At 40.0% G+C, this 25920-nt stretch overlaps 1 protein-coding gene across 2 annotated transcripts in view; it reads left to right on the top strand.

Annotated features, from left to right (window-relative positions):
• Positions 1-468: 468 nt before the first annotated feature.
• Positions 469-25920, top strand: part of klf8 (Kruppel like factor 8) — a 48852-nt gene continuing 23400 nt past the window's right edge. The window contains exons 1-2 of one of the 2 annotated variants that reach the window (XM_063011959.1): positions 469-831; positions 24044-24148. In XM_063011959.1, the coding sequence (XP_062868029.1) occupies positions 805-831; positions 24044-24148 (132 nt within the window). In that variant the 5' untranslated portion in view covers positions 469-804. Of the gene's footprint in view, positions 832-23667; positions 23759-24043; positions 24149-25920 lie in introns of those variants that run through there. The other variant, XM_063011960.1, reaches the window with a different exon arrangement.

Below are 25920 nucleotides of genomic sequence, written 5' to 3'. Positions count from 1 at the left end.
AGTCACAGCTGTGATAGAAAAATCTCTTCCGTTTCGCCCTTTGGTGGTGCGTCGCCCGATCGCCCTAAGGAACGAGCCGCCCCTGGCCAGCAGATATGATCAATCACTAAAGGGAACAATAATAATCCAATTTGTTGTATGTATAGTTTTGACCTGGCAATAAACAATGCAGTTCTAGAATAATTGAAGTTTGTTATTAATGACTGAAAGGAGGTAATCGTGCCTAATCCTTTAATAAAGGTGCTAATGATGATAATTCGTGCATGTCTAAGAATGTCGTGGCTCTGCTGTAAAAGAACATCCCGTATACTATGACATCATTAGGTGAGGCGATTGGGTGTGTTCGGCTGACAGCGAATGGTGCTCCAGTTCTCGGGCTGAATAGTGCCACTCCGGGTACTGAATGTGGATCGGGTCCCGGTACTGAGACTGTTAGGGTGTGCAACAGAAAGCGCGTGTATGTGTGTGCGCCGGGCAGAGGGTGGAGACGCAGGGTGGGGTCACACACACACAACAGGCAGAGGAGGGAGACGGAGAGATCGAGCCCAACCCCGAACACGGCAACAACACACACATACAGAACAGCGCGGTTACAGCCAGCAAAGCGGATTTCACCCATCGGGGGACATGATCGAGAAAATTTCAACTGTCACCGCTTCGTTTTCCTCCTGAACTGATCGGAAAGGTGGAGAGCAAACTTGCGGTCAAGATTACTGTTATTCAAATCCACCCCACCCGGGCGACCCCCCCCCCCCGCTCCACTCCACCCCTTTTTACCGCTGCACCCCCCGCTTAGCTACCGACATGCACACGGAGACTCGCAAAAAGAAAGTAAGTCCTTTTATTACTTTGTGTTCCCTGTTTTCATTTCAAGCTGCGTTGCTGTAGATCACGTTAGGACTGTTATAGCTGACCACTCGGTACAGTACAGTAACAATACTGTAATCTACCCAGCTGATCTGCCCCTGTCCCCAGCAGATCTGTCTAACCACTCAAGCTGATCTGCCTCTCCACCTACCTAATACTACTACATTTATACTGTTAGCCAAACACCTCATGCACAGATTCAAACACTGTTATCACGTGTATTCAGTCAGATAAAGCCAGCCTCATTAAATCACACAGCCTTCCAGCAATTTATATCCATCCTTCAGGTCCGATCCACATCCTCTGCGGCTTTAAAGTACTAAAAACACAGTGAGGAAGGAAACACAGTGAATGCAGCTGACTAGGAAGACACCATCTTAGCTCTTAAAGTGACAGGAACCGTAGAGAAGCGGAAATGTTCATCTGGGTGCTGTGTGGGTTGTTAAATTCACTCTCATTCTTTGTTGTACCTCCTAAAACAAATCATTCCATCTTTATTATTTGATATATTTACAACCACAGCTGGTATTAAAACTTATCTTGTTTTCTAAAGTGAAGTTGAGTCATTTTATAGTCTGTAATATGACAATTAGCCTCATTAAAGGTGCTTGTGGTGTTATTTGAGCTCTGCTGGTTACAAGGTGAACTACAGCAGTATGTTGTGGTATCAGAAGCTTCTTGTTCTCTCAAACAGTACAAAACATTAGGTTAACTTTACTAGTAATGCCAGCTACAGCAGTTTGTACATGTATATAATATAAAACAATATAAGGCAATATATAACAATTCCATAAACAATATAATGGAATATAAAAAGGCTTCAGACTCCTGTGCATTGTATTGTTTATCTTCCACAAGATTGGGGCACCGATGGACACTACACACTGACTTTTTTCTTTTTTAGTGTTATACCAAAAAGTTTTGTTTTTTCTTTAACCTAAATTTATTTTTATGTATAACTACTTCACTATTCTGAAGGTTGAGGTACCACACAGATGGCAGCATTTTCTGTGTTTGTTTGTTTATTAGGATTTTAACGTCATGTTTTACACTTTGGTTACATTCATGACAGGAACGGTAGTTACTCATTACACAAGATTCATCAGTTCACAAGGTTATATTGAACACAGTCATAGACAATTTTGTACCTCCAATTCACCTCACTTGCATGTCTTTGGACTGTGGGAGGAAACCCACGCGGTCACGGGGAGAACATGCAAACTCCACACAGAAAGGACCCAGACCGCCCCACCTGGGGATGACTCCCTTGCACTGTATTGTTTATCTTTCACAAGATTGGGGCACCAGTAGACATTATACACACTGACTTTTTTCTTTTTTAGTTATTTACCAAAATATTTATTTTCCCAACAGTTTTGTTTTTCTTTAACCAAAATGTATTTTTACGTGAGTCACTACTTTACCATTCTGAAGGTTGAGGTACCTCAGAGATGGCAGCATTTTCTGTGAGATTAACTACTGTTAGTCAGACATTGCTAGTTTTACTCAAAGTTGACATAAAATTGAGAAAGTAATGCCACTGTGCATCAGATACCACAAAAACGTTGAAACTGTCATCAACTAATGAGCCTATGAAGAACCACAGCTACACTAAGGAGCTTTTTGTGTTTAAACCACTTCAGACCAAACTGTTTTAACAGGAGTTGATTATGGGACCAAATCCATAACATTATTCTGTGAGTTTTTCTGTGAGCTGATACCAATGACACTACGTACAGAATCATCAGAAACATGTTAGAAAACTCAAGCTCAAACTCAAGATTATGGTTAGCCTATATAGCTACAGTATAGCTATTTATGATGTACTTTTATCACTGTTTATTTAGCACAAACATACTGATTTGCTTTACTGCATTTATTCATGTTTTCTCAATGCTACACTTCTCTACAGCAGGTTAAAGGTGTCCTTTAAATTTTTATTCTCTAATCTCTTCTTTAATTCTTTATAATGGCTGTGTGTAGCAATTTGTTAGGCTATGGGTCAGAAACTGAAGTGTTTTAGGCTCTTCAAAATGGGTTAGCATATGAGCTAGTTGGTCTGTTTTTATGCTTTATGCTGAGTTTAGCCCTGACGTCATCAGCTTTGGGTCATAAATAGCTTATTTATACAAACATATGTAGATAGATGGATGGATAAAGCATTTAACAAAAAAGTTTATTAGACACACTTTAGTGCATTGTCTCTCTGCTTAATAGCCCACTATAGATATGATTCACCCATAATGATTCCCTATGACACACTCATGGGCTACTGACAGCGTTAAATTTCATTTAAATTGGGATTAGTTTTGCGTGATGAGATGGCTAATTAGTTATTTTTAATGCCATTTGACACTGTCATGTTTGTGTTTTCATTTTGGTATAATTAATGTAAGAGCATCATTAATGTTAGAACAAGATCTAGAAATAACTTCAGGTATTACCTAGCCTGAATGTGAAGGGGGGGGGGGGGGACTTTAGGGGTCATGTCTGTAAGGTGACAAGTGGGAGGACTTTAAACAAACCAGCCTGGTTTTATGTTTTTTCAATGCAAAATATCTTCAAATTGATTTGCAGTGACCCTTCTCTCTGAGGGAACACGTGGATCTAAAGCATACTAGCTCAAAGCATAAAAGGTCCACTTAGTTTCTGTCAACTGTGTGTTTATCACACTTGACATTATTACATTTACATTTACATTTTTGGCATTTGGCAGACGCTCTTATCCAGAGCAACTTACAGTAGTGCTTCCATAGTAAACATTTCATTACTCTAGTTTAAGTAGACAGATGGAAAAGTGTGTTAGTAAGTAAGTACAAATCAGCTTAAGGGCTTAGTAAAAAGGTGGGTTTTTAATCGTTTTTTAAATATAGCAAGAGACTCAGATGTTCGGACAGACAGAGGAAGTTCGTTCCACCATTTGGGTGCCAGTACAGAGAAGAGCCTTGATGCTTGTCTTCCTTTAGTCCTGGGTGGAGGATCAAGTCGAGCAAGACTAGTGGCTCGGAGGTTGCGTGGTACAGAGCAGGGTTTGATTAGACCACGAAGGTAGCTTGGGGCTGCTCCATTTTTGGCTTTGTAGGCGAGCATCAGTGTTTTAAACTGGATGTGTGCAGCTACAGGAAGCCAGTGAAGAGAACGCAGCAGTGGGGTGATGTGGCAGTGTTTAGGTTGGTTAAAAACCAGGCGAGCAGCTGCATTTTGAATGAGCTGCAAGGGTTTAGTAGTGGACATTATTAGGCGGACTAGGGGTGTTATTAATGATCCAGTTAACAAGTAACTTAATTCTGTTTAAATGCAATAAAGTGAATATTAATACATTGAAATTGGGTTTAAAATAGAAAAAAAATTACCTTAGTGTACTATTAAAAATGTTTTTTTTAATTACATTTAGAATCTTCAACTACACACACATTTTTGAACTCTTTAGAATATTTATCTGCCATTGACCCACTTAAAAGTAAACAAATATCAATCACAACTGTAACCTATGTGCCTGCATTATTATCTCACGACAAGCCTTAAATCACCTTACATTGTGCAGAGCAGGGCAGAGCACCATAACAACCAAACAGGTATTTGTGTTTGTTGCTGTTTTACGTATGAAGTAGAGTAATCAAGCATGTTCTGTACGTTCATGTCTGAGATTGGTGGAGTCAGGGAGGTGAACAGATCAACATGCTGCCATTGCCATTGAGAAACAGTGACTGTTCCAGCCTGGGTGTGCCAAGCAACTGGCAATCATTAACAACCCTGGACAAACTTTGGTCAAACGGCCAAACTGGTTAAACAATCTGCGCCCCATCCACTGGTCCCAGCCCTGGGCGTAGTAAGGGAGACATTATGTTTGTAAAGCATCACAGGTCAAAGTGTGTCCCGGAATACTGAGGGCTGGTTATGAAGGAAGCATCTGTTTTTAGGCATTGAGACAGTCAGGGTCTGCCATTGCCCTACACTGGGCAGTTATTTTTAGGAGCTGGGTGGCTACAGTACACTATCTGGGTGTGACCGAGGTTATGTTTTAGCAGTGAGGTAGAGGCACAAACTGAGGCATTAACCACACCTTGCAGTTTTCTCTCTGCCTAGCTTTTGTCGTGTTTACTTCTTTTTAGTTTCTCTACCACACCCCTTACTTTAGCTGAAGCTTCATTCTTGAACTTTGTTTAACCTAGCTGTGCAAAAAGTATCAGCAACAAACCTTTTTTGAAACATGGGTTTTTTTCCTGCATGGTAACTCTATGTAAGTCTATGGCAGTGGAAAGCTTGTATGACTGTGATCAGTGTCATTTCACAGTGTCATCCAGCAGGTTCTAATTTACGATACACTTGTTGTTTTGTGGCTCTTGTATTATATCTGACGATCTGGATTAACTTCCTTTCAGTATGAGGTGTCAGGTTTTCTTCTGACCTTGGCAAAACCACTGTTTCATGTACTTTGTCATGGGTGCAGTCAAACTGGGCATATTTATATGGTCACAGAGAAGTGAACAGCTATAGTCAATCATATACATTAATAGTGTTATTTGACTTTGTGACGTGGCCTCCTTTCTACATCCACACCTTACCAAGTTGCTGTATGTATACTGATCCAACAAATTCTGTTATATTTTTAAATACCCCACAGTAACCCTATGGACTATAACGTAAATTTGTGAAAGAATTAGGAAGGTGAGGAAAATACCTTTCCTAAAACCTTTTGTCTTATAAGAGATTGAAAATTATTAATTTATTTCTGTTTATTATAATGTTTCAGTTTTGACATATCTAATTACCTCTATGCACTCTGGTGACCTCTGACAGCTGGCTGAATAGAGCGGCAGGCTAACATTTGAGCCTCTGACTGCTTCTTTGCACTAACCAGCAGCAAATTCTTACAAAGAGCCCTAACATGTACTTTGCTATTGCGGTGACAATAAGGTGATTCCCCAACCTTTCTCCCTTTTACACAGCCAGTTTTTAGAGCTCCCGACCAGGTTGGTGTAATTGCTAATATGTGAACGATGGTTGTGTGCTTGCTAGTGTGTTATACTTCTGGTCCACCTGAGCACTCATGTCTGTAAACATTTTACTTTAAATGTATCAGAAATGAGCCACGATAAATCTACCATGTGTCAACAGGCTAGTATTGAATACAAAATATTGTTTTTAATTGTGTTCAACAATACCCTGGCTTACCGTAATACATTTTTTAAAATATATTTTGTTTATGCCCTTTTCTCCCGACTTTTAGTGCGTCCAATTGCCAGATTGCGTCATGCTTCCTCTCCACTAATGCCGGCCCCGGCTCTGATTTGAGGAGAACGAAGCTAACCCATGCCCCCTCCAGGCAACAGCCGTATGCATCTTTTCACCTACACTAGACGAGATCAGCTGCGGATCAGCTCTGTGTACTGAGAGACACACCCTGATATGCACTCTTTTCCCCGCCTCTGTTCAGGCGCCATCAACCAGCCAGCAGAGGTCATAGTTGTATCAGCTATGAGAGAGTCCCTATCAGGCTAAATGCCCCGCCCCTTATGAACAACAGGCCAATCGTTGTTCATGTGGGTGCTCAGCCCAGCCGGCAGGCAGAGCTGAGACTCAATACGATGTATTCGAGATCCCAGGTCTGGTGTCAGGGTGTGTTTTTACCGCTGCGCCACCTGAGCGGCCTACCTTAATACATTTAATTTACAATTACATGGGAATGATCATGCCTGAGTATACATATCTGGCTAAGTAAAACTAGCTTTTTTAGAAAAACATTTTGAGATATCATTGTGGCATAGGTCTAAGATGTTTTTTTTTTTTTTTATTAAATCTGATCATTGATAAGGCCTTACAGCCTGGCCACACCAGGTTTTTGTATTTAAAATCCAAGGGTTAATATTATATTGGCTTGTGTAAAAAAAAAAAAAATTCAAATTTATTCAAGTTTGATTTACAAAAGCCTGACTGCTGTGTCAGGCTGAAGCACAGCGGTTAAATTAAGGCAAATACACCAACTATTGGTTGAGATTTAATTTAATTTTACCCAGCCTGACTACAAATGCCTCAGTACACATGTGGTGTAAAGTGCCCTTTACTGAGCTGGAGTGGATTTAGCTTGCTAATAGTCCGGGTCCTTTCTGTGTTGTGTGCATGTTCTCCCTGTTTTAGTGTGGGTTTCCACCGGGAGCACCGGTTTCCTCCCACAGTCCAAAGACATGCAAGTGAGGTGAACTGGAGATACAAAATTGTCTGTGACTGTGTTTGACAATAAACTTGTGAACTGATGAATCTTGTGTTGAGTAACAACCTCACACGTATACTTGAAGTAAACTGCAGCATACATGGGACAAACATACCAAACTCCCAGGACCCATGCTGCTGTGCGTCACACACTCAACCAGCTGTGCCACTCTACACACTGGGTGTGCATGCATTAATCAAATTGGAAAACCTCTAGACGTTTGACGCTTGATAAATTGTCCTATTGTATTTCTTTTCCTGACACTGATTGTATGTATGACATTATAACTGGGGGTGCTGGGAAACCATCAGGTGTTTGGATTTCAGGTTTCGTTACAAACCTGTGTACAACACAACCCTTTTATGGCCTGTTAATATCAAGTCATAAAAGATAAACGATTTTCACACACAGCTGAGTGTAAGATACAGATTATTTTCATACAAATTATTCCCCCGGGTCACTTTATACACTCCCAAATCTATAGTTATATCTTATTGCGTTAAGCATCGCTTATTTAAATAGCAATAGTTGTGGTTTCTATGTGCCAGCCGTTGTAATAAACCTGTCAAAGCTATACACCCTGACTTTAACTACCACTTTAATGCCACATGTGAGAGAGCAAGATCAAAGGTCACTTACAGAACATTTTGAGAATTGACATGACTAGAAACTAAATAGAAAACATATTTAATTTAAAACTTTAAAACTTTTGGAACAACTATAAATTGCCATCTCATGTTTTACTCCCTCACCTTGACTCTCTGCCTCACAATTCCCTTCTCTGTTTCTTGTCACTGTGGTTTCTCTTAAATGTCAAACGTGTGGTCGTGTTCTCACCATGCTCCCCTTTCTAAATTCACCACGCAGTACCTTTGTTGGCCATTGTTTTGTGAAGTACCAGTGATTACTTTGTTTGTTTCAAGAAATTACATTTTTATCAACAGAACTTTCATTTGCTCGTGACCTAAATTTAAACATTATAGAGACAAGTCATAGACTTGTCCTTATAAGACCCTCTCTGTTTTAGGTTTTATCACTTACAGACAAAAACATGACAGACTCGTATGCTAAATATCTAACAACTTATACTGATGTACTAATTGCAGGGAAAATACACATAATGGTCACTTTATTAGGAACACCATGATCATAGAATAGAATGCCTTTATTTGTCATATATACATATACAGGTGTACAGTACAACGTAATTCTTTATTTGCATATCCCAGCTTGTTTTTGGAAGCTGGGGTCAGAACGCAGGGTCAGCTATTGTACGGCGCCCCTGGAGCAAACAGGGTTAGGGGCCTTGCTCAAGGGCCCAACAGTGGCTGCATGGCAGAGCTGGGATTTAAACTCTCAGCCTTTCAGTTGATAGCTCAAAGCTCTACCCACTAGGCTACCACTGTCCCTTAATACTGAGTAGGCGTGACATGACACATTATTATACCAAAAGTGGTCATTATACTGTAAGATGGACAATCTGTGGCATTTGCAATACTTATTATAATACCTGTGCAATTTATATTAGCAGCACAGTTCAATAAAACACTTATTGAGATGGTACAATGGGACTGCTTGCTTCAAATGATACAATTATAAAGTGTCATAATTAAAAGGTGTCATGATACCAAAAAGGCAGCCAGGGATGATTCTCAGTACCAATTTTATACCACTGCATAAGCAGAAATGTATAAATTACATTTATTAATCATATTTATAAAAAGAATTTTGCAGATACTATTGAATTTAACAAACACCTTCATGTAGCCTTTAGGTATTTTATAGAAAGGTATGTTTAAAATAATTAACAGAAGTATTGTTAAACTAATTTCAGGAAATATTAGTTTTTTGAACTAAAGTTTTTTAAATATTGACTTCTTACTTGTGCCTTGTTCATGCACACAGACTTAAGGAGAAGAAAACTACGAATGTAAATTCAATGGCTGACTTTCCCTAGATTTTAACGTGCTGTCAGTTAAATTAGATTGTAATACCAGTACAACTCTGTACTGTCAGTGAGTCAACATTTTTAGCCTTGGCGTTGGTGCTTTGGTGTCAAGTCAATATTTTAGTCATCCATACAAAAATAAAATTTCCATCCTGCAATGGCTAATTGACTAATTGTGATACATGATTATAATAATCATTATTGTGCACAGCAGGGCTTTACAATAGTTATAATAACAGTAATTGGCTGTTGTCATGTTGTTAGGTTGTAATATGCTGATTATAAAATTGAATTGTCTTTGTAATGGCATCAGTAAATGACAAGTTGTCATTGAATGCTGAATGTGTGGTCCGATGAGTGACAGCTGTTCCCACACTGCACTGTGCTTGCTTGATTGATATGTACAGTCTTGATATGATTAGAATCTTTTACATGAGAACTGTTTTTTGAGGGCATCCCCACAGGTGCACAAAACCACAGACTGCAGTAACTCTGCATTGTATTTTGTGGGCAAGATGTTGAGGTTGTAGCCTTCCTGCATGTTGGAGTGAGATGTTGTGATTTCCTACCACTCTGGAGTACATACATAGGTTAAATCCGTTGCTTAAACCCAAGAAAAATGGTCGTTTTTCTGTGGAAAATATGTTAATCTGTCTAGTCAGCTAAAGTGAATGGTACACTAACATAAATACAAAATTTTAAAATGTTCCTTTTTACCTTGCACATTTGACATAGTTTGTTTATTACGATTTTAATGTAATATTTTACACCTTGGTTACATTCATGACAGGAAACGGTAGTTACTCATTACACAAGATTTATCAGTTCACAAGGTTATATCGAACACGGTCATGGACAATTTAGTGTCTCCAATTCACCTCACTTGCATGTCTTTGGCCTGTGGGAGGAAACCGGAGCGCCCGGAGGAAACCCACGCAGACACGGGGAGAACATGCAAACTCCACACAGAAAGGACCCGGACCGTTCCACCTGGGGATCGAACCCAGGACCTTCTTGCTGTGAGGCGACAGTGCTACCCACTTAGCCACCGTGCCGCCCCATTTGGCATAGTCTAAATGTTTACAATGCATCTGTACTATTTACTTAGAAGACAAATTTTTAATCCTTTTTAATCTTACACAAAATCTTAGTTTGAGATGCAACCTACGCACCTTCTTGTCAGCATTTTGGTATTACTAAACCATTTTATGGCTAAAAATACTTTACATTCATGTAACAGTTCAATTTAAAAATGCTAACTTTTAAGTACTCTCATTTAGCTAGTGTGCTAGCATTTGACAGCTAGCAAATTACAAATGATGCCTTCTAATATACCTTGCTGTTTTATTTGGAATATGTAATGCTGAATAAGTAATTACTATTAATATTTTCATTTAATTTTGTTTTCAAAAAAAGGTTATAGTAATTTTAGTCCCATACTAATATTTCACTTAAATCCACCTGTTATGAGAATTTACTAGTGTGATTGCTAGTTTTTGAGTTAGCCTCATAGCTATCTGATAGCTACTTGTAATATGAACAGCTGAGGTAAGTTTAAACAACTTTTAAACCAGTCTGAAATGAACTATCTGTCTTTCTATCTTATAATCTAAATAATAATATAAGGGACAGTGGTAGCTCAGTGGTTAAGGTACTGGACTAGTAATCTGAAGGTTGCCGGTTCGAGCCCCACCACTACCAGGTAGCCACAGTTGGGCCCTTGAGCAAGGCCCTTAACCCTCAATTGCTCAAAATAAATTGTGTACAGTCATAATTGTAAGTCGCTTTGGATAAAAGCGTCTGCTAAATGCTGAAAATGTAAATAATCACTTTATAATATTAATATGAACAATATTAAAATCCTACGCATGTCTACATGCTAGCAGTGTAAATGGTTTTAATAGCACTTAGTTATCTTGTTAGCTAGCCAAATTTTTTAAGGTTCTGCTTTTTAAGTCACTAAATGTACTGTAAATGCATTGGTTTCTATTATTACATTTTGAATAATATGATAATGCAAAACGAGAGGCAGATATTACAATCCAATGTCTACCTATAACAAGTGGAACTTAAAGTAGTGTTTTAGTATTTAGTACTTGTAATATGACAGGTTGTGATATTTATACATCTTTTAACAGTCTGGAATCAACTTGTTCTATTTGATAGTTACTTGTAATATTAACAGTATTAAAATACTACGCATGTCTACATGCTAGCAGTGTAAATTGGTTCATCAGCACTTAGTTATCTTGTTAGCTAGCCAAAATGGTTAAGGTTCTGGTTTATATAAAGTCACTAAATGTACTGTAAATGCATTGGCTACTATTATTACATTTTAAAGAATATGATAATGCAAATCGAGAGGCAGATATTACAATCCAATGTCTACCTATGACAAATATGCCTTGAAGTAGTTTTTTTAGTATTTAGATAGTCAGTTGGTTTGTCCATGTCTCCCAAGATTCAAGGCAATGTGACAGAATGACCCCCCACCACTGCGGCACAATCATTAACCAGGGAAAGAATCTGGTCCCCATAGCAACCCCTGCAATTCTGCCAAACTGGCTGCGATGAGAAAAAGGGAGCGGAGGTGGAGGGAGGGGGTGGGGTGCTCAGGGGTGGAGAGGGGTGTGTCGATGTGTATGTGTGTGTGTGTGTGTGTGTGTGTTTTGAAATGGGTGGGGGGGGGGGGGGGGGGGGGGGCCTTGATGTTAAATGCAAGAAGCAGTTCAGTTTTGGAGACCAAGTGTGCTGGCAATCTAAAATCAAATCCCGTTTTGTGTAGATGTGAGGTCTTTTTACAGCAATCAAAGAATGACATGCTTCATTGCTACTGTTATTCCATAGGAGTGGAAGCTTGACTTCTCAGGTATGCCGTATGGGCAAAAAAGCGTACAGGCTTGTGGCTTGAAGGATGACATCACCGGTTTCCTCTATCTCCTTCTTACCTTTCCTTGCGCACTTCCTGTCCTAGTGTTTATCTGCTTTCCTGACTCTTAATGGCTCTTGTAAAGTAAACAGGCTAGGATATGTGGTGGGTTTTAAAGGAATTCTTTTAAAACAAGTCGTGTATGTGCCTAGTAGTGGTTGGTGTGAGTGTGATATGGAAGTGTCTGAGGGTGGGGAGGCCTGTAGAAAATAGATGAAGGGCTTGCGTCAGCAGGGTGTGTTATGGTAAGATCTCTCTGTCTTGCTGTAGAGACTACGTATACGTATACATATTTATACACACATACCACTGCCATTATGAGAGGTAGCGTGGATCTTGGATCTCATGTGTAATTCTCACTAGGCCAAAGTGACCACGTACTCTTTCTAGGGTTATTTGTTCATAAATCTAGACTTTTCCACCTCTCTGGAAGAAGTAGGTTATTACAAACAACTCACTAAATGTAATTGTGTACTGTTCATTTTGTTGCATGTTGCCCCCTGGTTTAATTGTTTATGAAAATTTTTTAATTAATCAGCATGAGTCCAAATGCTTTAGCTAACGACAGCCAAAATGTTCTGACTTTGAATTTTAAATTGCGTGGAAAATATTTATAGTTTTTTTTTTTATTACTTTCTTTTCTTAGGAACAAAAACGTTATGCTATGCAGCTATATGTATAATTTGTCTTACCTTGTCTCTTTACCAAACATCACATCCCGAAAGCTAGTTTCGGAACTTCTTTCTTTTAAATGATTGTAAAACTTCACAACATCAGGCACTGATGAATGTCAGAAACCTAAGCTCAGTTGTGAAGCATAGCATAGTATAGGAAGCATCCAACCCAATTAAGATGCTGTAGCATGACTCGAAGAGGACTGTTGCTGCAATAATGGGTCTAAAACTGCTTGTTATCATTTTGCAGGAACAGGAAACATTATTGCTTCTAAACAATGGTGCTAAGCTGGCATTTTGTTTAGAACACAGCAGTGCAATACACATTTGAATTTGATTACTACTCTAAGAACCTCCCACAGTTCTAAATGTTTTAGGCTGTCAGAAGTCTGTTTCACGCTTTTCTCAGGCACACCTTTGATGAACTTCAAGCCAGGCGTGATTCACCTATAAAACTTTCAAATGTATTTTTTGGCTGACTTTTGTTCAACTCAGCCTCTGCAGTCAGACGTCATGGCTCTCTCTCACACCCTGCTAAAAAGGAAGGGTGGAGCTGTCAGAAAGGATGCTTGGCCTCTGTGGTGTATTCATGCAGTGGTGAAAAAAAGCATACAGTCTATCAAAGGGATTAGCACAAGATCTGTGAGCTGAGTGACATTCAAATGCAGCAAAAATACAATCAACTTAAAGGGGGCCAGAATCTTAAAGCCAGAGAAAGTAGGTGTACGGGAAAATAAAAACTGTAGGGTACAGTCTAGTGCAGTGGAAAGGGAATGTTTAATACAATTTTTAACATTGAAAATGATCACTGAATACAATTCAAGGGTTAAGGACCTTGCTCAGGGACCCAACAGTTGCAACGTGGCCTTCTAATGACAAATCCAGTATCTTAACCGCTGAGCTACCACTGCAAGACTAAACCAGCAAATTTTACCAAAGACATTTTAAGCAGAGACCAAAGCATCAGTCTTATTACCCAGACAGTCAAGTTAAAATAGCTTTTATTTCATCATCAACAGCTGTTATTGTGGTCAGGATTGTGTCAGGTCCGGTTCCACAGGAAAACACTGTACGCTAAACAGGGCACCAATCCATCGCTGGTCTGCCGATGAATCTGCCATGATTTGAACAATGATCTTAGTGGTGGTGGGATAACAATACATAATAGACCGCTGTGCCACACGAGGCACAATAGTAAAAATTGTCAAATTGTTAAACTCATGGTCGGGTGGGGGTAGGGTAGTACACTCTACATTCTAAGAAGATAGAATTATCATGTTCAGAAAAAAGGTCTCTGTGACTGCACCAGGCATTGTAAGTAAGAGAATTAAACAGATGTGGAAGGCAAAATCCAACAAATCAGCATAAGGTAGGGTGTGGCTTTAGTGGAAACATCAAAGAGAAGATCTGAATTTCTTTATTGGTTGAGCTGTTTCACAGTAATTACAGTAATTACAGTTATTAGGCTATAACTAAAATGCAAAAGAAACAGAAATGGCATTTTTTTTATTTTGTATTATTGCTTGAAGTGTGAGCATAATGCTGATGGAAATTAATCATTCAGTGAGATCAAAAAAGCTTCTGAACTAATTCAGAAAGTAACAGCAGCCCAAATGAGAGGAGAGAATTTCATAGAAGTATACAAATCTCGTTTCCAGAAAACTTGGGACATTTTGTAAATCTGTAATGTGTTAATTTACACAAAGAAAAGATTTCCAGTGTTTTTACTGACCAGCTTAACTGTACACTATATTATTTGGACACCTGACCATGAGCTTGATGGAGATTTCATTTCAGATATAAATAGTATTGAAACAATGTGACTTCTATGTGATCCTTTCAGCTTTAACAAAAGCCAATCTTCTGGACTGTGGGAATTTGTGCCCATTCAGTCAAATGAGCATTTTGTAGCTGGGCACTAATGTTGGTCAAGAAAGCCTCAATTAATGTTCCAGTTCATTCCAAAGCTGTCCAGTGAGGTTCTGTGCAGGCCACTTGAGTTTCTTTAAACCAAGGTTTTCTTTATGTCTTTATAGACCTTGCTTTGGGCACAAGGGCACAGTCATCCTGGAACAGGAAAGGGCCTTCCCCAAACATATGACTATAATTTCTTTTCATATAATTAGCTTATTACACATGTTTGCAATTGTTGTGGTTGAAACACATGAATTCAACAAACAGAAGGCGTATCACAATACGTTTGTCCATATAGTGTGTAGTGTATTGTGTAAATGTTGGGACAGAGGCATTTTTACCACTGTTACATCAACATTCCTATGATTTACGATTTCAATCATTTGGCAACTAAGGATACTAATTGTTGCAGTTTTGCATGCGGAATTGTTGGCCATTTTTGGTGTTTCTGAAACCACTATGTTGTAGCGTGTGCAGATTGAGGCCTGGCATTGTCTTGCTAATATAGCCATGGACTTCCCAAGAGAAGACGTCGCCTTTATGGGCGCATACGTGTCTCTACATCCCAATTTACGCCTCAGCGTCAATGGTACCTTTACACATATGCGAGTCTCTGTGTGAGCGCTGATGCACCCCCATACCATGACAGATGGTGGATTTTGCACCTTTTGCTGATAACAGCCTGGATGGCCCTTTTTGTCTTTGACACTGAGAGTTAGAGGTCCATTTTTTAAAGACAAACTCACATGGACTGATTTGCCCACATCACACATTTCCACTGTCTATTGATTAATTTAAAATTAGCTCTGGCTCAGAGAACTTGGCTGGGTTAAAATTTATACATAGAATTGATATATGTCTTTCTCTTGCTTTATAGACTTTGAGGTTGCACTTTTTGATGCAGCAGCGGACTGCGGTTTGTGATACACAATGGCACAGCATGATGGTTTGTAATGCAGTGCTGCCTAAGGGCTTGATGGTCACGTATCTGCAACAGTAGTTTTCTTGCCCTGAGAGATTTCTCCAGATTCCCTGAATCCTTTTACAATGTTATGTACGGTAGATGGTGAATGACCTTTTTTTTTTTGCAATCTTGACAGTTCTTTTGGAACGGATTGACAATTCTCTCATGATGTTTGGCAAAAGTGGTAAGCCATGACCCTTCTCTCCTTGCGAGGTAAGGGTATCATGATACTCTCACCTGTTACCAACTCACCCTGCTTATTGTGGAATGTTTCAAACCTGTATACTTGAATATTCTATACATTTGGTGGAAAGGCAGATTGTAAGAATCACTTTCTAACATGGAAGCATCTAAAGTTATTATTCATCTACAGTAATTGACCACTAAAGACACATCAATGACACAATGAGAAGAGGCATACATATTACCACAGACCACAGATCGCCTTCAAATCAACTGTTTGAGGGTACAAGGTTAGCATGTACATATTTTGAGACACATAAAGCCTACCAATTCCATCTTTTCGAGCTGCAGCAAAGAGTTCTTTATGTCCGGCATACTTATAATGCTGAATATTAGGTAGTGTAGTTTTGTTTGACAATGGAGAGCAGGAATTGCCTTGCTCTTACCCACAGAGAACAGCACCACAGTGGCTATGGCATTGTCAGAGCTCAAACTCAAGAAATTCAGAGTAAATGCTTTACTGTGGCTCCACTTAGTAGCCCAGCTACATTTTCCCCAATGGTGCAGATATGTTGCAATTATACATCACACAGAAAACATCTTGATGTTTTTTCAAGCATGCCATGCCTGCTAAACATCTGCTTTTAGTTTTTACTGCTTCCTTGTTTGAAAGACAGCTAAATACATACTAAAGTTTTTTGTAATTTTTTTTATGATTTTACTCATGCATTTTCTCTCATTTTTCTCTCAATTTAGCATAGCCAATTAGTCTTCTGCTGCTGTGGACCCCATTCACATCTTAGGAGGGTATATTTGCCCCAACAACATGCTTCCTCCAACATGTGCGCAGTCCACCGACCCCCTCTTATTTGCCCATACATCAGTGGATTTGCACGTGGGGCCAGTCTTGCGCATGGAGAGTCACGCACTGACCTCCACATTCCTCCAATTCTGTATAGGTGCCCAGCCAATCGGTAGTAGAGCTTAGATTCAAACTTGGAATATACCTGCACACCCTCACGCTAATGTTTTAGGAAATCAAAAATACCCCAGGTCTATCGAGGTTTGTTTAAGGTGGCATTCTGAATCACTTTTGACCAAGCATAATCCATTTACATTTTCAGCATTTAGCAGATGCTTTTTTTTTTATCCAGTACTGTGACAGTATACTGTCTAAGCAATGAGGGTTAAGGGCCTCGCTCAAGGGTCCAACAGTGTCAACCTGGCAGTGGTGGAACTTGAACCATCAACCTTTTGAATACTAGTCCAGTACCTTAACCGCTAGGCTACAACTGCAATCCAGAAAGAAATAATCAGTCCAAAGAGTGCTTGCACCTTTAAGAAAGTAATGCAGAACTCTAGAGGGAGAGTCACGCCGGAGCTTTTCACTGTGTGTGTGTTACTAACCCCTCTGCCTATTTATCCCTCTCTTTTCCTCCGGCTCTTCTGCACACACCCCGCACAGCTGTGACCTTACATCTGTATCCTCTATATCTTCTCTTTCTGTCGTTCCTCTCTTCCCCGTTCGCTTGGACGACCACGTCCGTCTACACAGAGGGACGCAGCGACAGCACTGGCTGATACAAAGAACAGAATGTGCCCCAGGGCTCAGCATGCTGCATTAAAATAACACCGCCCGGACATTGCATACTCAGATGCATACACATACATGCCACGCCCCTCAGCACCACCAACAGAGACACCGTTTGGTTAACTTCAACCCCCATTTTGAAAGATTGCACGACTACTTCCCCTTGGGTTTTGTAGTTCCTGTGCACCATATTTGACTGTGTACTGTGGTAGAGGAGCAGCACTGGAAAAAACAATGACAAAAATTACTTTACTTGTCAGTCTGTGGCATCTTGGAGGTCGGTCAATCTTCGGTCAAGAGTTTCTGCAAGTCCTACAGTGCTCATTTACTGCAATCACTTTTCTACAGTTACCTTCCAATGCAGTTTTCCTAGCACTATACCAACTTTTTAATGCCATCAGCAAAAAATTTTTTTGGTTGAGCGTGTAGCAACGGATGCACTGCTGCTTTCACATCATCATCACATGAAAATCTTCTTCCCCTTAAAGCTTCTTTGAGCGGTCCAAAAAGGTGGAAATCAGATAGCACTAAATCCGGACTATAAGCTCTCTCTCAGTCTCTCAGACACGACCAATTACTACTCCTCCCGCCCTCACTTTTTGGAGATCCCTTGTGCTTATTTCAGAACCCCTATTTGTGGCATTGACATGGAGAAGGGATGAACCGTTGGCGTACCTTACCAGTCCCCCCATGTCAAACCTGTCACAGTCCATTTCTGTCACACTCATTGCCATCTTTATCTAAAGTCCATCCTACCATTTGGATTGTGGTCAATAGATAATGGCTAGCACATTTGCTGCAGAGCTTAGGTAAAGACACAAAGGTTCTGTCTGAAAACCTAGTGAGCTGCCTTGCTGCCTACTGCCTACCTAGACAGCTGCCTAAGTGGAGAGGATTCTGATAAGACGAACTTATAAGGCAGATTTAGACGCACTACTTAGACAGTGATTACATCACCGCAGTTTTTGCTTACTAAGCTAACACAGTTAGCTTCAGGCCATTCAAACCAATTGGCTGAGGCGACACAACCAGCTAGCATGTCAGTTAATATCTCCCTCCATGTACCGAAAATGATTAAATTGTCACTGACAAGCCCGAATGTGCAAATGAATTACACTTGTGCACCTTTATACAAATTAAAAATGAATGAGATTTTATTTACATTTGAAAAAAACTCTGTTTGTTGCTCCACATTCATCTGCCATATTTGTAATTTTTTTATTTACAGCTGTGACCAAATACAATTTGAGCAATTGAAGGTTAAGGGCTGTGCTCATGGACCCCAACAGTGGCAATCTGGTGGTGGTGGGGCTTGAACCAGCAACTTTCTGATTACTGGTCCAGTACCTTTAACACAGAGCTACCACTGCCCCCCAAAAAGTTGTGCAGCACTGAATGCTGGGATTGCCTTCACTGCTTGGAAAGCATCGAATGCTTCCTTGTCAGTCAAACAAGGCATCTTAGTAGGCAGCATTTTAAGGTATCTAAGAATTCAGACAGCCTTCTTCTCTGGAGCATGTGTAGGATGACGTAAAATGTCGTCCATGTAGAGCCCTTTCCTCCTCTGTCCCAACTCTGCACCCAGAGTGGTTATAAGGGGGTGGGTTGACTTTGGCCCCACGTCTGGGTGAAGCACACTCACCAGCTCAGGTTACCTGATTGTGCAACAGGCTGCTCTGAACACACACAAATGCAGTGCCCCTCAGAGCCACATCTCTCTACCTAAAACTGTGAATTCAGCCGCTTCTGGTTTTATTCCTGGACCACAAAAGGACGCTACATCATGGTTATCAGTAAATGTACAGCAATCAAGCTCTGATAATGATTTGCTTGTCACAGGTTCCAGACTGGAAACTCCCCACAGTTCTTGTGTGGCACTCAGGCTTCACCCAGAGTATTAAAAATCGCTTCAGTTGTGTTGTAAATGTAATTTGCTTTACACCAAGAACCACAGTGTGCCTGGTTTAGTCTCAAATTGGGTAACAAGGATATCACAGCAGGATGCAGGACTGTGACCAAAGTATGTGGACACCAGACAATGAACTTATTGTACATTCCATGGAGTGTCTGTGCATTAATGATGGACAAAAATGCCTTGCTTGTAACTGGACAGTCTATTTCATCCCCAAAGTACTGAATGATATTGAAGTCGGGGCATTATTAATAAATACTGTAGTAGGATTGTGGCAAGTTTTAAGCTGTTGTGCCCAGAATATCCAAAAAGCTCAAAGACATTTTTAACCATCTTAATGCTGAGCTTTTTTATTACTGTGTGTTTTTCACACTTATCTCAAAATAAAAGAACTGAGAGTTTTCCAGACAAATTTAGTCTATTTGAACTTGCTGGCTTTCAAACAGGCATCTCATAGCACATAAAAACAACACACACATACACACATCAGCACACGTTGATTCCTGAACTGCTCTATCATGGTACTGACCAAAATGCCATTCTAGAAATGGAATCATTGGTGATCATAAGTCTATTCTCTTTTAAATTGTGTTCCAGAAAGTATGGATCCTGGGTGTTCCATTTTGGTTTTGTTTTGCTTTGGGTTTAGCAAGAAAACCATGTCGTCTGGGCCACTGACATCAGGATTATGGATCATTTGATGCTGATAATCTCATAGTTACCAAGGCATTCAAGATTCATCTGGTCAAATACTCACACATATCCCGGGCTTAAAACAAACAGTGGATTTGATCAAACAAATCAGATCTGATGCTGACCCTGTGCTTAACTTCTTGGACCTCGTTTTTCAAAAATCACAGATTTGACAGATTTTTAAAGAAAAGTGCCACATTTCACGGCAGTCGTTAAATAACACTCATGAATTGAATGATAAAATAAATGGAAGCTACAATACACAACACAGCACAGCCTACCTTGAATGTAAACCTAGAACATTCAGCGACGGTCTCAAATACGAATATTCCCGTCCGTGTTTTGACACACCTTCCCCTGCGTCCACAGAATTAGTTTGAAGTTTTTCAAACTCAGTTACCTGAGTAGTGTTTTTAGCTGCTTTATACTTCAACATTTTGGACATTTAGACTAATCGATTGCTTATTGAATTGCCGTAGGATTGCTAGGACTGCATCATAGTGCAAATTAACTAGTAAAAGTGAGGCACTTGAATGCTACGTGAATAAAAAACGTTAAATCGCTAAACACAAACCTTAAAATTGCATATTACACGGGAAAAGGCTCATTTCACGGTCCGTGACGCGAGGGCCTTACTTATAGACAAGGTTACTTAATGCTACAATCAAGCAAATATCATTCTACCATGCTCTTTTTAACATGCAAAAATGCTGAGCAAGCTGTGTTAACCATGACCTTTGGATCGATGTGGCTAGTAGAAGAAATCTAATTAACTTGATCAACAAAACCACACACTCCAGAAACTCTAAACATGTTAGACATATGTACACTTACTTTCAGCCATATAGTATACGTACATCAGCGTGTAAGAACACACTCATCAATTTTACATTGTTTATGTATATGTGGGAAGGGATGAGAAAGGGCCAGAGGGTGTGTTTGCTAAGCGCTGCTGTCCCAGGCAGTCGTTCACTACCCACGCTCCACTGGGGTTGGGGCCTTCGGCCATGGGGGTGTGGGAGCGCCAGAGTGAAGCGACGAATCCATGACCTAGATTGTACTCTTTCAGTCTCTTGTGCTCTCGCTTCCCTCTCTCTAATCCCTTTCGTGGCTATTCCCAGTATTGCGTGCCCCTCCCCACTGTGTAACTTCCTGCTGGGGCGTCACACCCACCCCACCCTTCTTTATTTCCATAACTACCCATGGTGCAAGCTTCCTGGGAAGTACACACACACTTACACACACACACGTTTTTGAGGTTACCTCATAGTGTTGTTTACTTTATTTGGCATTTAAATAAATAGCTTGTGTAAATATCAGAGGGTGTAGTGTAGTCTTAACCCCTCATGAAATAAATAAAAGTGGTTTAAAAATCATGGGGGAAACACAGTGGTGCAGCAGGTAGTGTGGCTGACGAACACCTGATTTCAAACCTTCAATACAATATACAAATTTTTCAAATTCAGAAATCGGTCCCTGAAACACCCCCATGTCATCATTATAATCGAGAAAGCTCAGGATGCTTGGTGATACACAAGTTTAAGAGATATGACATTTATCACAATATTTAGGTTTAGAATACCATTTATTTCTTCATACTTTTGATAATTGCATTAGTGTGTACTTTGTACACCTAGGAGCAATTTACAACAACCAATTTAACTCTATGTTTTTAACTGGAGTAACTAAAAAACCTCCTCAGAAACATCGACCTGCCCCGTTCTGTCCCATCTCATATGTAGAACCCACTTCTAACTGTGTCCTTCATCAAAACATTGTGAGTCTTAGAGACAAAGATGCCAGACACCGCCTCTTTATATGCTGGGTTATAGTCTTGCCAAAATTCAATTGGAATACCAATAAAACAGACGCTGCAGGCACAAAATCTGCTAGTCCCGGGCACCAGGCTACTGATTTGTCCACCCCTAATACACTGAGATTGTATAGTGAGATCGGAAAGCTGTCCTTTCAATGAGCTGCCAGCTCCCAGTTACAGTGGTACCTTGAAACTCAACGTCAATTGGTTCTGGGATTGGAGTCGAGTTTAAAAGACGTTGAGTTTCAAGGCATTTTTTCCCGTAAGGATGCATGGGAAACCTGTTAATGCATTCCATGGTCTCATGGAACTGCATATATTTTAGGCTGATATAATATAAAAACACTGAAATACAATTAAAAACACTTAAAAACCTTTACTTTTTTATTGTTTCCTTATGCTTCTTAATCGTGGAGATGCTTGATCCTGGAATAGCGTATTCCTTAGCAAGTTCAGGGCGTATTCACATTATAAGCGGCAAAATCGCTTTTGCGCTGCTGTGACGTTTTTTATGAAGTGTGTCGGTGCACAAAGCTTAACGTGACTTATTGTACTAAAACAATAAACAAGGAATTTAATTAGTGGAGAGAAGTCACATTAAGCTTTTTTTTTTTTTTTTTTAACAATAAGTGATTTAGACTCTCGGAAAAGCTGATTCTTACAATTTCTCAGAACCTCGAGCTGTAACACAAGTTTAAAAGTGAAACAGGAGGAAAATTCAGCTAAACACAGACGTATGTGGATCTTTCAGAGTGAATTTGACAATTATTCCACACAAATGCAGATTTGTCTCATATGCACACTTTGATCAACCCGAATGCTGAACAAAATGACAGTCACATGTGTGTCGAGTTTAAGGACACAAATCTCTCGACGTAGGGCATCGAGTTTAGGGGACGCCGAGTTACAAGGTACCACTGTATATAGTTTCCATATAACGGTGGCACCATGACTAGTTTTAAATTTGTGAATTCAAATGACATTAATTACTTTATTGACCAGGTAACAAGCTGCACTGATCAACACCATGCCATCTTTTTATTTCATGTTTTACTGGTTTCTTGGAATCACTGGGTGCTATGCAGTAACACACCCCAGACAGAACCTCAATCCATCCTTCAACATAGCCAGTCATGTCTGTACATAGATGCCTTACTGGCTGATAGAACCGCTGGGGATTTGAACCCTGGATCCTAGCGGTAGTTGGCTAGCATGATTTACTGCTACACCACTTGAGCGCCCAAATGTATTATTATATAACTAATCATGTTATGTCATTCTTGCTTGTTGGTTGGAAGCTTCTAGCAAATCCACTCACTAGTCATTATTTTAGGTATTACTGTACATTTATGGCATTTAGCAGATATTTTCATCTAAAGCAGGTTACAACTGGGACTGAATATAATCCTAGCAATTTAAGGGCCTTGCTTATGGGCCAACATAGGCAACTAAGCAGTGCTAGGGCTTGAATCAGTGACCTTCCTGATGAACAGTCCCTGCCCAACAGCTGTTTTTTTTTTTCTCAAACATAAAATAGCCAAGGTCTGATTTCAGTATTGGGGTATGTTCTGTCCACTTCAATAATCCCATAACTGCAGGAATCTGTGATAGGATTGTTAGCTTATTGTTAAAATTGGTTTATGCTTGTCTTGTGTTTCTGCGTGTCAGGTCAGGGGGAGGGGCACACCGAGTGCAGCCACACCCTGCCTGATTGAGGAACCACACCTCTGTGTGGAATCTACTGCAGTCACATGACCCCTAGCCCTTAGCACCCGCCCCCTGCCTAAGCATTAGCACTCTCTTTCACTGGCTCTCTCACACTGTCTCACTAGCTCTCTCGAAAAGAACTGGGTGTGACTGTGCTGAGCTGAGAGAGGGAGGCTACACGGGATCGCTCACTACTCCTCCCTTCTCCTGTTTTGGTTGCTCTCCTTCTTTCTCTCCGTTTCTTTCAGTTGGTTTTCATCTCAAGGCCTAGGCTAGGGCACAGTCTATCCTCCTGTACATCAGTCCTGATTTTTTTACACTTATTTAAGCGATTTTTAGCTTTCTTAAGGTAACACTGTTTACCAATTTATTTCTGTTTCTGGTATTTTTTACATTTCTCTCCATCCTTACTCATCTAACCATTTTGCTTTATTCTAACAAACCTCTCTGTCTTTTTAAATTTACCTCAAACTTTCTGTTTACCTTGATTTTGTCAACTTTTTCTCAATGTCATTTCCCCTTCTAGGTGTGCATTTTGGTATCTTTGGTCATCTTGTATTACTTCAAGCTGCCTGTTTGGCTTATTAGTCCTGATTATCATGTGACTAACTGTTCTGATTCTTTTTGTTTTCAGTGCAAGCCGAGTTCTGAAAAATCTAACGCTCCCACCTCAGAGCCCTCCAAGGAGATGCCATCCATACAGATCAAGCCTGAGCCAGAGGAGGTGGAGTGCACAGTGGTGAGTGGCCTATTGTGTGTGTGTGTGTGTTGGGGGTAGGGGAGTTGGGTGTAAAGAGGAGTAGAGGAATGGGTGGAGATTGGATGGGGGTGTGGTTGGGATGTCATACAGAATGAAGTGGATGTCTCTCAGAGAATGTGGTTAGAAGAAAATTCGAGAAGCCTTTATATGTGTGCAGAAATCATATTTTGGTGATAATTTAATGATCAGGTTTACATACATTTCAGTCATCGAATAACGAGAAAACGTCAGTCTAAATCTGATTCCCTTCAGTTGTGTCTCTTTAGGTCGTAGCTATTACTTTCACTTCATTTTTTCAGTGGTCAGATTGGCTGGTATGAGAAGCCCCGCCTTTAAAACCATCACCCCTAAAGGTCATCTGAAATTAGTCACTCAGTTGATCAGATGGTCAAATAATAATCAGAACCAGAGGTTTCTTTCCTTCACAGCAGCCTCTAAGCGCATAGCAACGTAACGCTTGCATGACAGGAAATGTTTCAGCAGCTTTTAATTTACGGCAGATGTTTTTTACCCCCCTCTCAGCTTAAGGTGACAGTTTGGGTCGTCTTAACCAACTTGACGAGATGCATCTGTTTTGTTTGATAATTAACGAATGCAGTCAAATTAGCCCTGTTTACATGAGCATAGAGAAATAACTGGCAATAGTCAATCACTAGAACCATGCCACAGTGATACATGACATTAATAAAAAATTTTATTTATTAATCTGCACATTGTATTGACGTATGATTTAGTAGAGCAGTTTGTGGTTTGGGGCATATATTTTTATCCTTATGTGCAAATATACAGCCATGTGCAAAAGTTTGAAAATCCCTGATCAAATTCAATTTCAAATTCTAATGGTTTCTAATAAAAAATAAGTGAACCCATCCTCTACACGAAACTTAAATCTGGCATTATTCTGCATGATTCTGCAAATCCTAGCACACAACTTGTATTTATTTGCTACATTTAAGATTTTGCATGTCACATTTTATGTATTTTTCCTCAAATATGTTAATTTAAATACATAAACAGTACTTGTGCACTTAAATGTGCTGAATTCTATTTACTAATCTTAGTTTCACTTTAAAAATGAATAATACATTTAATCAGGGGTGTCCAAATTTAGGGGTTTTACTGTATACATGTCAGCCAGAACTAATTAACAGCATACATGCTGGGTTAGTGGGTGGAGGTCCATCCAAGTGGGTGCGTCACTCTGTAAAAGCAAGGGAGTGTCCTTTACTGTACTTACTGGACTTTCCAAAATACATGTAGCCAGCTGTGTTTCTAAAAAACAAATTCTGTTTCTGTAATATTTACTCATTTGCTGTTGTTAGCTATCTGCATAGTAAAATCCAGTGTGTGTCTGGATTCAGTTTTAGTCTTCAGCCTCACTGGGCTACACAAGAGGCTGCAAAAATAGGGTGACTAAGTAACAAAGCCACTTTTGTACTGAGTGAGAGCACTTCTGCAAATCCAAGACCATTCGCCATCTTTGTAATGCGTTAAAGCTAAGAAATTTGGAGAAATCTGAGCTCCGTTTCGGATTTATAGACTCTCAGAAAATTCTCGTCAGCACTGCCTAGCTTATTGGTCCTCAGTCTGGTACAAGCGTTCAGTGTCGTCTTTGTCTTTCCCCCTCAATACCTTTCCATTTCTATCCCTTTCTATCTGTTCCATTCCAAGTCTCGGCTAGGCCCTAATAGGATATATCGAGGGAGGCTTCCGTTCTGCTGTAGTCATAGCAACGGGGCTCTGGCGGGAGC

The sequence above is a fragment of the Trichomycterus rosablanca genome, chromosome 16, assembly GCF_030014385.1.
Source record: "Trichomycterus rosablanca isolate fTriRos1 chromosome 16, fTriRos1.hap1, whole genome shotgun sequence".
NCBI lineage: Eukaryota > Metazoa > Chordata > Actinopteri > Siluriformes > Trichomycteridae > Trichomycterus > Trichomycterus rosablanca.
Note: the sequence above shows the minus strand (reverse complement) of the source record. Positions and strands in the feature narration are given on the sequence as shown.